Here is a 13,027-nt window from a genome sequence, read left to right as displayed (position 1 = left end):
GGACCTGTGAACTCGTAGCACCTATTTTGTGTTTACAATGGTAGAAAAAAATATTTACGACTTCAAATTTACTGTCACACATTTGTGACTTTAGTGTACACATGCAACTTACATATTTACGACTTCAAATTTACTGTTACACATTTGTGACTTTAGTGTACGCATGCTCAAGACTTTTGCTACAATAATACCTTCATAAAAACCCCGTTCGTCACAGCGCGGGCTTTCTTGGCGACTGGAGAAGGCGGGGCTACGCACGGAGTCTAGACCTCTTTAGAATAATTTGCATACTAGGAATGTTTTTATTTTTTTAAGAATGAAGACACCCGCATGCAAGAATGAGTTCACGTCTGAGTGTAGGCTACAAACGCGATTAACTATTTACAAGTGAAAAAACGCCAACCTATTCTTTATTTTGCTGACCACTTGTTTTATATCCAGACGAAAGCCTCGTAAGGACAGTTCCTCTGCGTTTTTCTCGTGGATCGCACCATCTCTCCCCGTCTTCGTTTAATTCGACTGCATCACCTTCTCTCCCATGATGATCAGCAGCTCGCGGATTTCCCCGACTCCAGTAGAACTCCTCATGTTGATATCGCAGCTCTCTCTCTCTCTCTCTCTCTCTCTCTCTCTCTCTCTCTCTCTCTCTCTCTCTCTCTCTCTCTCTCTCTCTCTCTCTCTCTCTCTCTGTTGTAGAGAACGTCTAATCCCTTTTTTTGCTACAATAATACCTTCATAGATTTTACCCCCTCGGTTTCACAGTAGGCAAGGCAGTGAAATTGCGTGCCGAGCCGCGACCGAACCGACATTGCAGTGTAAAAATGCTTTTTTGTTGACGATCATATAAGACAAATGACAACGTTTAAAATGAATCTTTAAAAGAAAGGTATGCATCTTGTCTTCAGGAGATGCAGTGGAAAGGTGATCAGTCCATCGCTTAGAGGTCGCATGCTGACACCTAGCGGTAGCTTTTGGAATATCACATTTACAATTTTCAAAACATTTAACAATCAAAAAGCTACTGTTAGGGGTCAGCTTGTGACCTCTCTTCTGGCTCATACTGCTCGGTAACCCAACTACAATTGATCCAATTATGTATTTTATATTTGTATATTTGATTTTATCATGTATAGAAGTAGATCGCAGTATTAGTCAACCTATAACTGTATGCTTTCTTGTTGGGCAACACAGTGTTCTGAATTGTATTCAGGGATAGACTAAATCAATCCCCAAATAAGTTGTGGGATATGGAGTATGAATCGTTCCTTCCTAACCCTAGACGCAACGCCAACTCTTCTACCAACACAAGGTTGCGAGCCCTACGCTGCGTTGCCTTGGAGATCAACAGACTTCTTGTGAACTGCAGCTGTGTAACCAGGAAGTAGGAAGGGTTGCATCACACACATCCCCACACACAAACCATGAATGTGTAAACCAACACTTTTCTCTTCTGGGTCCACAGGGGAAGCAGAGCTCCGGGCGCCTCTGATGTGCGTCAGAGGAATGCAGAGGCTGCCGGGTGGGGGAGGGGAGTCATGTGACAGGGGATTAGGGCCTCTTTTGTCCGGCTCCACCAATCCCACGCCAGAGAGTCACCGCCATGCTCTACCCAGAGTGCCTGTCGGTGAGGCGTTCCAGAATAGTTGAATCAACAATATACATAATATTATTCTATCTCAATATCCTGGACTCGTGTATGGTTCTATTATGGCTGTGTATTGTAGTGTTAGTGTGTCTGAGTTCTTTGTAGGACCACACCAGTACAGAATTTTCATTGTGTGAGTAGAGGTATATATATAACCCAGGATCAGGCTATATTTGTGTTACTTCGGTATCACATATACTAAAATTGGAACGATACAGAGAAGATTAGCATGGCCCCTGCGCAAGGATGACACGCAAATTCGTGAAGCGTTCTATCTTTTAATATTTAATTCATATCACAGCTCTTATCATTGAATATATTGTTTTGGTTTTGGGTGAAACACTGACCCCTAGCGGCGCGCTACAGCGGTGAAACAGTGCCCCCTAGTGGCAGAGTAGTCCGCTACAGCGCTCCTCCACTGTCCTGGACGACAGTTACCAGGAGAAATAGCGCCAGGAGTAGTCGAGCTACTGAATAACTTAAATGGCCATTTTTTTTCCCGGCTTATTGTTTTGTACCTGTATTTGTATTTCATAACAAACTTATTTCTGCATTAAAATAACCAAATTCCCTGTTATCTCCCATGACTCTGATTCTCAACTGTCAAAAATAAATTTGTAATACTGCTTAATCGTATAGGCCTACACCCTATGAAGATTCTTAATTTGTCATTGCACAAGTGCAAGTACTTCCCACGAAATGAGAGCTCTACATTTAACCCATCACGAGCAGCACTAGGAGGCTCTGCTAGAGCTCTCATTCGGGCAGCCTCAGTGCTGCGCCCGGGGACCAACTCCAGTCTACTGCCCAATGCCCAAGGGCACCGACAGGGTTATTAACCGAGCAAGGACGCGTCTTAGTGCGGGAGGAAACCCAGGTGAACACGGGCGGAACATACTCCACTAAGAAAGGTACAAATATTGTCAGATTTTGTCTATGTTCTACCTGACTGCTTCGATCTGCTTAGTTGTAAGCGTATCCTTTTGCGTTCTTCGTTTCATATAGTTTTGCAATATTTACTGCATGTCATCGGAAGGCGATACAATAAAACATTCAATTGCATGCTTTTGTTTAATGAGAAATACACCAAACTTGACAAATTAAAATAAAATATAGGCTACTTGCAATTATTAACAAACTCGTCCCCCGTGTCTCGCCTACAAGCTTTGAAAGTCTGATGACTCTTGTCTCTGCCCGTAGACAATTAAAAACCCATTTCAACTAGAGAGCCGAAGATATATAATATATTCCAGTAGACAACATATTCTCTTCTGTCCATATCCCAGAATACAATTCAGAACACTGTATAGCCCAACACGAATACATACAGTTATAGTTATAGAAAGACTAATACTACGATCTACTTCTACACAAAATAAATATACAATCAGTCACATGCTGACACCCAGCGGTAGCTTTTTGATTGTTAAATATTTTTACATTTTAAGTGTGATATTCCAAAAGGTGTCAGCATGCGACCTCTTCTGGCTCTGAGCGATGGACTCACGGAAAAATATGATGATTCTTTCATTAATCTTATGTGACGGAACGCAGTTTTCATCTTCGGGGACGAAGACGGAACGCACCTGTCCCGTGCGTTCCATCGGCCCCGTCCCGTCGGATCGAGGGCTCCGACCGAACGGTTCGAGCCCAAACTCGGCGCGGGGGCTCGGACGCGTCGCCGCAGGCGGCTGCCGGGACAAACTGCTGCGAGTCCGTCAGCCTTAACTTTGCCAAAGACATTGTATCTACAATGACAAGAAATGACACAGCACAGCATTAAACGAGCACTGCATTAAACAAGCATTACAGTGAGTTTTATGTTTATGGATGCTTACATGAATGATAAGAGAGTGGCTGACTGAATGATGCAGCCTATGATATACATCTGTGTGTGTGTGTGTGTGTGTGTGTGTGTGTGTGTGTGTGTGTGTGTGTAGAATATAGAATAGAATATCTTTATTTGTCATTGCAGCAAGTACAACGAAATTAAGTGCATTCCTCGTTCAGTGCAAAAGTAGCAATAAATAAGTATAAAAAGTCACTATGGACATAAAAAATAAAAACCACACACCCCGCACATATACATCCACATTCATGAAATGTAAAACATAAAAGCTATGCTTTGGTAGCACCGTTCAGTGAGATAATGGCTGTTGGGTAGAAACAGTTTTTTAGTCTGTTTGTCCTGGTTTTTATGGATCTGTATCTCCTGCCTGATGGCAGCAGTTCAAACAGTTTGTGACCGGCGTGTGATGAGTCTATCAGGATGAAATTGGCCTTTTTGAGGCAGCGGGAACGTTGCAGTTCATCCAGAGAGGGAAGAGGGCAGCCGATGATTTTCTGCGCTGCCTTAATGACCCCCTGGAGCATTCCCCTCTGTGCCACAGTGCAGCTTGTGAACCACACACAAAGGCAGTATGTCAAAATACTCTCAATTAAGCAGCGATAGAATGACACCAGCAGCTTTTGAGGGATGTTGTCCTTCCTGAGAACTCTCAGGAAGTAAAGTCTCTGCTGGGCCTTCTTCACTAGCCCAGTGGTGTTGATGCCCCAGGTCAGGTCCTCCATGATGTTGACTCCCAAGAAGCGGAAGTCTGTGACCCTCTCCACACAGTCCCCCGCTATCACCAGCGGCTGGATGGCTGTCTTTTTCTTCCTGTAATCCACAATGAGCTCCTTGGTCTTAGCTGTGTTAAGGAGCAAGTTGTTGGCCTCACACCACCCCACCAAACGCTCCACCTCGTCTCTGTAGGCGGACTCATCCCCCTTGGAGATGAGTCCAACTACTGTGGTGTCATCTGCAAATTTGACTAAGGTGTTGCTGAAGTAAGCAGGGGTGCAGTCGTGGGTATAGAGGGTGTAGAGCAGGGGGCTCAGCACACAGCCCTGCGGGGAGCCAGTGCTGAGGCTGAGGGCCGTGGAGGTGTGGTGGCCTACTCGTACTCTCTGAGTGCGGTCTGTTAGAAAGTCCTTAATCCAAAGGCAGGTGGAGTGTGGTAGTCCAAGGCCTGATAGCTTGTCCACCAGTCTGTGGGGCAGGATGATGTTAAAGGCCGAGCTAAAATCCATGAAGAGCAGCCGAGCATAGCTCCCCTGCTGCTCCAGGTGGGACAGTGCAGCATGGAGGGCTGTGGCTACGGCGTCCTCAGTAGACCTATTAGCCCTGTACGCAAACTGGTGTGAGTCAAAGGTGGGGGGAATGAATGACATGATGTGCTTCCAAACCAGTTTTCCAAAGCACTTCATCAGCACAGGGGTGAGTGCTACTGGCCGGTAGTCATTGAGGGTGGAGATATTTGTTTTTTTGGGCAGAGGGACTATGGTGGAGGACTTCAGACAGGATGGGACGGTGGACTGGGAGAGTGACCGGTTGAAGATCTTGGTGAAGACCCCCGCCAGCTGGTCTGCACAGTCCTTAAGAACTCGCCCACAGATGCCGTCGGGACCAGCTGCCTTCTGCGGGTTGACAGCTCGCAGCATACGCCTCACCTCATGCCATGTGTGTGTGTGTGTGTGTGTGTGTGTGTGTGTTTGTGCGTGCAATGAATGAAGGGTGATATTCGTTTTTTATGATTAATAAGGCACCTTACTGGAGTAGCTCTCTAATGACAATGAAGGCATTCTAATTCTAATTCTAAACTGCATGTAAATTGCTATACTACCAGGATCTCACACTCTCGTTTTGAAGGCCTATCACCGCGCCATTCGTTTCAATGGGAATCGCGACAGACTATACTTTCAACATAAAGTGTACATATTTATACTTCGACATTCGTTACATAATTTATAACACAGATACCTTAGGGTCTATAGCATATAACTGGCTAATCTGCTCACATTTTAATGCATTTTTCACGATTTGCCAGCTCTCGTTTCAAGGCCTATCACCGCGACATTCGTTTCAATGGTCGACGCTGATTGGCCGAAGGCTTCTATGTCTCGACTAAGTCTCGACTCTGGTCGATGCTGATTGGCCGAAGGCTTCTATGTCTCGACCAAGTCTCGACTCTGGTCGATGCTGATTGGCTGGCCATACAGAGAACATCGCTGGGCACAGGCAAACACCCCGCATTCTTCTGTTTTGGAAACGAGGAAAAAAAGGAAAAAAACGCCGCCCGCGCCAAGTAAGGTCTCGCTGCAGCCTGTAGGGTTAGCGTCACTCACTCACGTCCAGTCGCGAAGCGTGGTTCACGGGCGTGGAAAGTTTCAATCTCTTCTTTCAATCCCTAACCCTAACCACTACTACCCTATCCCTAACCCTAACCACTACTACCCTATCCCTAACCCTAACCACTACTACCCTATCCCTAACCCTAACCACTACTACCCTATCCCTAACCCTAACCACTACTACCCTAACCCTGAAAGGGACATAATTTAATAAACATCATCGCTGGCGTAAAACGACTTTGACGGTAGCAGTTGGATGTTGATGTCCATGTCCTACAGGCTGCAGCCAGACATTATTGCCCACGCCAGCAAAAAGCGAGACCCAAAGCGCGTGGGTTGAATCCCCGCCGAAGCGCTGTCATAAAATTGCGGAAGTAGGTACTTGATGCGGATGAAATAACTCGTAAGCTTATAAATTAATTAGATTCATGGTTTTTAGGATTGGCCCAATGTAATATAACACATTTGCTGTTAGTGTTTCTGACTTGTGTCTTCATTTAAACAAAACATGTATTATTATTATTCTTGTGGACTTACTGCTTATGAATTAATTAGCTTATTCATGGTTTCTATGGCTTTTAGGATTGGCCCAATGTAATACAATACATTTGCCGTAAGTGTTTTTCACTTGTGTCTTCATTTAAATAGACAAAACATTTATTATTATTCTTGTTGTTGCTTATTTCTTATAAGCTTATAATAAAAAGAATGAAAAGCATGTACGGTATAAAATTATTTTTTATTCATATATATATGTTTAAGCAATAGATCACGACAGGCTGTGGTATACGTGGCGCAGCGGAGGGGCGGCGACCCCCTTCACTGTGGTATAAATTATACCACAGTTTACTCTTCTACACACACTTTACTTACTGCATTGACTATCAAGGGGGCGCTCACACAGTTTGTCGTTGCATTTTTTTCATAACCAGTCGTTGTCTTGGGGCCCCTGGACAGCTCGGGGCCCCAAGCAATTGCTTGGTTTGCTTGCCTTCTCGCGACGGGCCTGGGTATAATGACCGTATATCACTGACTGAAGTGATCTATTGCTTTTATAAAACGGTTACGTAAATATGGCGAAATTAAAGTCATAGACACCCTCAATTTTGAAAAAGCGAGAAAGTCGGAAAAGCATTTTTTTTAACGAATACAGAAAAGTAGTCCCTCCTGGCTGCCGGCAAAGTGTACGGCGGTTGCTATGCAACACACTAGCGTCCTTCAGAGAGAAGGCTAGAGACGGTAGCTTGGTTCGCCGGCAATTTAGCAATTTAGAAGGCTAAATTGCCGGCGACCGTGTGCCTATTGCTTTACAGGCTTTTTTTTAGGCTTCAGTGAACTACGCTATCGCTTTTATATATAAATAAACAACAGTTCAAGTTAGGCGCGGAGTGATACTGGACTCTGTAAACTGAACGGGCGTCATAGCTGTGTGTATACGCTCAATATACAACGGTTGGGAACCAATCAGATCGCTTGATTTAGGCCCCCCGTTTTATAACGGGGGGCCTAAATCAAGCGATCTGGGTCGCCGCCCCTCCGCTGCGCGTCGGGACGGACAACGCCCCTTAACTGTGGTATAATGAGAGTATACCACGGCCTGTCGTGATCTATTGCTTAAATATATACATATACATATATACATATACATACATACATACATACATACATACACAACAATAATCCTAATTATTATTAGGGTTATACTGTCCTGGTTATAACTGACTGTTAGTCATGTACATTTACACAACTCAGTGCAAACCTAACCTAACCCAACACTAGCCTAACACTAACCTAACACTAACCTAAAACGAACCTAACCTAACAGTAACCTAACACTAGCCTAACACTAACCTCACTAGCCTAACAACTAGCCTAACACTAACAACACTGAAACTATATACAAATACAAAGAACTATATTCACCTGCCCCAGCAGTAGTGTGAAATCAGTCCGCGGCAGAACAAAAATGTTCTCTGCCGTAGCGGGTGTGTCCGGTCTCCCTCTGCTTCAGCTGGCTGCATTTTCTGCACTTGTGCACCTGTGGCACGCCGGTCCGGGCAGAGGTGGTTGAAGGAGGAGCAAGAGGTGCTGCCTGCTCTTCTTCATTCCCTGGCAGTGCAGGCAGCTGAGGGAGGGAGGACGTGTGGGGCTGGCATTGTCCGAGGGAGCGTGGGGGGCGGGCAGCTGATGCTGCCGCTGCCTCTGCCGCCGGGCCCGCTGCCGCTGGTGGTAGTCCCTCTGCTGCAACGCCTGGAGCCAACACAGTCCTCTCATTCTCCCGCAGCGTCCGGGTAAACCTGAGAACGGATTTCAACATAGTGTTTTAGTTACATGTCCAATTTTCAGAGTGCATTATTCAAGCGTGTCACCATAACACTGTCCAAAAGCATCAAACATACCACAGCGAGAGGGTCCTGCAGTCCAGCTCATAGAGCTGAACGGGCCCCCGGATGTGCTGGTAGTGAAGCAGTGTGCTGTCCCACCGCGTACCCCGGGCACCGTGCACACGGTTGCCCATGGGGTACAAACGGCAGAGCTGTATGCACACTGCTTCCACCAGCCGGCTTGCGCTGGGACTGCTGCGGACGAGGGACAAAAACAATGACAGATATAAGCATGATGGGAACATTACATAAAGCAGCTTGTGTGTACGTCAGGTAAATGTATGATGGAAGTGTAGCCTCCTCACCGTGTCAGGCTCTCCACACCAGGTATACTGGTGCGGCCTGGCTTCGCTGCCATGAATCACCCCCCCCCCCCGAGCGGCCCTGTCCCTGTAGCGGGGAGGGTAAACTACTCTGGCCCTGTCGAACGGGGACAGGGCCTCGTAGAGCTTGATGAGCTTGTCTTCCCTCCCCTCGGACAGGGCCTGTTCGTGGCGCAACCCCACCAAGGCCATGGCCAACTGGACCACAGCCAGGTACCCCGGCTGGTGGTCTGGTCCTCTGAGTAAACAGAAAACAATAAGTCAGACGGACGGGACAGAGTGCAGTGTTTGATCAAGTGAGTCACGCCACAGTGGCGGAGCGCAAAGAGGTGGCGTGCTTACCTCAGTGGCCTGCTGAGGCCCTGGCGAGGACCGGCCGGGGTTGTGGGGTGCGGGCTCGGTCGGACGGGATGACTTGGGCGCGTCAGCTGGATGCCCTGACCGCGGGTCCGTCCAAGGCGGAGCTGTGAACTCGCCAGGCATAGGCAGGTGGAGGTTGAGGTCCTCCGCCTCCTGTGGGCCTTCGACGTGCTCGTCGTCCTCCTCCTCGGTAGGTGGTGGACCCGTGTCCAGAACGTCAGGGTCCAAGCTGACGTCCTGCAGCACTCTGCCCATCTGGGAGTACAGGTACTCGATGCCGATGAGTTCCCCTGAAGTACGACAGCACAAATGGCATCACTCAATCTGGCACAAATATCACTCCGTGTGGACACGTGTGAGGGCAGTGGCTCTAACGTTCTTACCGGTGTACTCCCTGGGCTTGGTGTAATCCCTGACCACACTTGAGCCAAGCACCCTTTGGCTGAGCTGGTCAAGGGAGTGCTGCAGGGGGCCACTGTAGGTGCGGAGCAGCGAACGACCCTCCTGTGCCGCGGACGCCGTTCTGTCCTCGTTCCACCGCGTCAACCCCTCCAGGAGAAATGCCTGGAAGTGCCAGGGATTGGCACTTTCTCCTGAGGAAGAACACAGATGTGTTTAGCGGTTTATTCAGTGCACACAATGTGATTGACAATGAGGGCGGCGGCAGTGAAAGATGACAGTGAAACACGTGGTTTACCTGGAATGAAGCGGTTGAGGTGCAGGTGGAACGATTCCAGTGACATGGAGCCTCGTACACAATGGTACGTGGGCAGGCTGATCCCCCCCTTGGTCAGCCTGCCCATCTCCGTGTACAGCTCCACGCCCGGCGGGTCCTGGATGCACCAGAGGTGTCGCCGTTGCTCCGCCTGGATGCGGTATCGGTCCAGCAGGGGAATCCCCATGGTGTCTCGTCCGTTGGCACTGCCGAAGGTTTCCAGTTCCACTTGTGCGGCGACGGCAATGGACCATCTCCCTGCGGCTGATGTGCCTCCAAACTCCGGCTTCGGACGAGAAGGTCATCCCCTGCGCCTCAAGCGTCCTCTTCTTGGCGTCGAGCAACTGGGCTGCGTCCTCTGGGTCCCACAGGAAGATGCTGGAAGACAGCTGCTGCATGAAGGGCTTGTACAGCTGGTGGCTCTCGGTGGTGACACCTGACGCGTAGCGCCGCATCAGGTGCCAGACGTTTGTTGCCCACGTTGCGGTCTGGGCGGCGGAACCGGCAAGCTTCCGGGTCACCTGTTTGAAGGAGACACAACACACATCAATAAGGCTTCACGCACATTGCCAGAGCATAGTACTCAGCTTGTGCTTTAACACCTCATGTACCTTCTTGGTGGAATCCATCTTCAGGATGTTTCCAAAGATGGAGGTGACCCGGGCCTTCACGTCATCCAGGCGAGAGAGGATGTTGTGGCAGTACACCACCAACAGCCAGCCGTAATGCGGCACATCTGGCGTCCGCTTCTGTGGTGGTGGGGTGCACTGGCGCACGACACCCGCCGACATTGCCGTGTTCTTTGGAAAATCAGGATCAGAGTCAGGGTCGCTTTTAACTCACTTTATTTGGTTAAAGGTCCGGTATAGTGTAGTTGAAGCAAAAGGAGGGGAATTGTACAAACACGTGTGGAGATACACTTAGTAGGGCATTCGATAAAATGCGTTACCTGGAGCGTTCTGACCCCTTGGCCTGTGTTGTGACTTTATGAATGGGTGGGCGTGGCCTCCGTAATGCGCTCTGATTAGTTAAGCATGGTGCTGAGCTCCCGCCTTTTGGATACCCGTATGTGTGCTCGGTGCTGGTCCCTTGTGGCTATGTGTAGGTATTACAACTTGGTTTCCGGCTTGATCCTGGCCTCTCGTGGCTATGTGAAGGCATTACTTATTTTCGTGGCCTTGGTCTCTGGGCTTTCTCAGACACCTGGCCTGCTGATGTCACAAGAATTGATACGTGTATGAATGGCTCTACACATGAACGAGTTCTTCCCTAGTCACCAAGGACATATCTGGCCTGCTGATGTCACAAGAATTGATACGTGTATGAATGGCTCTACACATGAACGAGTTCTTCCCTAGTCGCCAAGGACATGTCCGGCCTGATGCATGCTAGAATATGCTACAATGCTAAAATACGCTACAACATGAAGGGCTCCATGAGGCCGCATCCAGGCCTCTGTGTGTGCCTCACAGAGTTTTTTGTGCAGCTGCGTGGCGCTGTTCCACCGCTCATGCAGCTGGATGATGACCCGCCAGTCACAGGCAAGCCTACAGAGGAGCACATGTGTTACAGAAGAACCATACGCAGATACACCGAGAGAGAGGCTGTGTGACAGGGTTAGGGATAGGTTAGTAGTGGTTATAGGGTTAGGGATAGGGTAGTAGTGGTTAGGGTTAGGGATAGGTTAGTAGTGGTTAGGGTTAGGGATAGGGTAGTAGTGGTTAGGGTTAGGGATAGGGTAGTAGTGGTTAGGGTTAGGGATAGGTTAGTAGTGGTTAGGGTTAGGGATAGGGTAGTAGTGGTTAGGGTTAGGGATAGGGTAGTAGTGGTTAGGGTTAGGGATAGGGTAGTAGTGGTTAGGGTTAGGGATAGGGTAGTAGTGGTTAGGGTTAGGGATTGAAAGAAGAGATTGAAACTTTCCACGCCCGTGAACCACGCTTCGCGACTGGACGTGAGTGAGTGACGCTAACCCTACAGGCTGCAGCGAGACCTTACTTGGCGCGGGCGGCGTTTTTTTCCTTTTTTTCCTCGTTTCCAAAACAGAAGAATGCGGGGTGTTTGCCTGTGCCCAGCGATGTTCTCTGTATGGCCAGCCAATCAGCATCGACCAGAGTCGAGACTTGGTCGAGACATAGAAGCCTTCGGCCAATCAGCATCGACCAGAGTCGAGACTTAGTCGAGACATAGAAGCCTTCGGCCAATCAGCGTCGACCATTGAAACGAATGTCGCGGTGATAGGCCTTGAAACGAGAGCTGGCAAATCGTGAAAAATGCATTAAAATGTGAGCAGATTAGCCAGTTATATGCTATAGACCCTAAGGTATCTGTGTTATAAATTATGTAACGAATGTCGAAGTATAAATATGTACACTTTATGTTGAAAGTATAGTCTGTCGCGATTCCCATTGAAACGAATGGCGCGGTGATAGGCCTTCAAAACGAGAGTGTGAGATCCTGGTAGTATAGCAATTTACATGCAGTTTAGAATTAGAATTAGAATGCCTTCATTGTCATTAGAGAGCTACTCCAGTAAGGTGCCTTATTAATCATAAAAAACGAATATCACCCTTCATTCATTGCACGCACAAACACACACACACACACACACACACACACACACATGGCATGAGGTGAGGCGTATGCTGCGAGCTGTCAACCCGCAGAAGGCAGCTGGTCCCGACGGCATCTGTGGGCGAGTTCTTAAGGACTGTGCAGACCAGCTGGCGGGGGTCTTCACCAAGATCTTCAACCGGTCACTCTCCCAGTCCACCGTCCCATCCTGTCTGAAGTCCTCCACCATAGTCCCTCTGCCCAAAAAAACAAATATCTCCACCCTCAATGACTACCGGCCAGTAGCACTCACCCCTGTGCTGATGAAGTGCTTTGGAAAACTGGTTTGGAAGCACATCATGTCATTCATTCCCCCCACCTTTGACTCACACCAGTTTGCGTACAGGGCTAATAGGTCTACTGAGGACGCCGTAGCCACAGCCCTCCATGCTGCACTGTCCCACCTGGAGCAGCAGGGGAGCTATGCTCGGCTGCTCTTCATGGATTTTAGCTCGGCCTTTAACATCATCCTGCCCCACAGACTGGTGGACAAGCTATCAGGCCTTGGACTACCACACTCCACCTGCCTTTGGATTAAGGACTTTCTAACAGACCGCACTCAGAGAGTACGAGTAGGCCACCACACCTCCACGGCCCTCAGCCTCAGCACTGGCTCCCCGCAGGGCTGTGTGCTGAGCCCCCTGCTCTACACCCTCTATACCCACGACTGCACCCCTGCTTACTTCAGCAACACCTTAGTCAAATTTGCAGATGACACCACAGTAGTTGGACTCATCTCCAAGGGGGATGAGTCCGCCTACAGAGACGAGGTGGAGCGTTTGGTGGGGTGGTGTGAGGCCAACAACTTGCTCCTTAA

The 13,027-nt window shown here is 48.6% G+C and overlaps 1 protein-coding gene and 1 non-coding gene across 2 annotated transcripts; one reads left to right on the top strand and one right to left on the bottom strand.

The window, feature by feature from the left end:
- The first annotated feature begins 1,820 nt into the window (after positions 1-1,820).
- LOC311349404 (U6 spliceosomal RNA) lies at positions 1,821-1,926 on the top strand. The gene has a single exon (XR_014636479.1). It is a non-coding gene; the product is annotated as a U6 spliceosomal RNA (small nuclear RNA).
- A 5,837-nt stretch (positions 1,927-7,763) lies between these two features.
- On the bottom strand, positions 7,764-8,622 carry LOC311344818 (uncharacterized protein; the record flags this gene model as incomplete). Its single annotated transcript, XM_084469155.1, has 3 exons — positions 8,508-8,622; positions 8,218-8,397; positions 7,764-8,115 (listed from the first exon to the last, which is right to left on the bottom strand). Exons 1-3 carry the CDS (start codon positions 8,558-8,560, stop codon positions 7,764-7,766), a joined length of 585 nt encoding a protein of 194 aa, XP_084325281.1. The 5' UTR covers positions 8,561-8,622.
- Between the last annotated feature and the right edge of the window lie 4,405 nt (positions 8,623-13,027).

The sequence above is a fragment of the Micromesistius poutassou genome (assembly GCF_964030765.1).
Source record: "Micromesistius poutassou genome assembly, chromosome: 6".
Lineage (NCBI taxonomy): Eukaryota > Metazoa > Chordata > Actinopteri > Gadiformes > Gadidae > Micromesistius > Micromesistius poutassou.
Note: the sequence above shows the minus strand (reverse complement) of the source record. Positions and strands in the feature narration are given on the sequence as shown.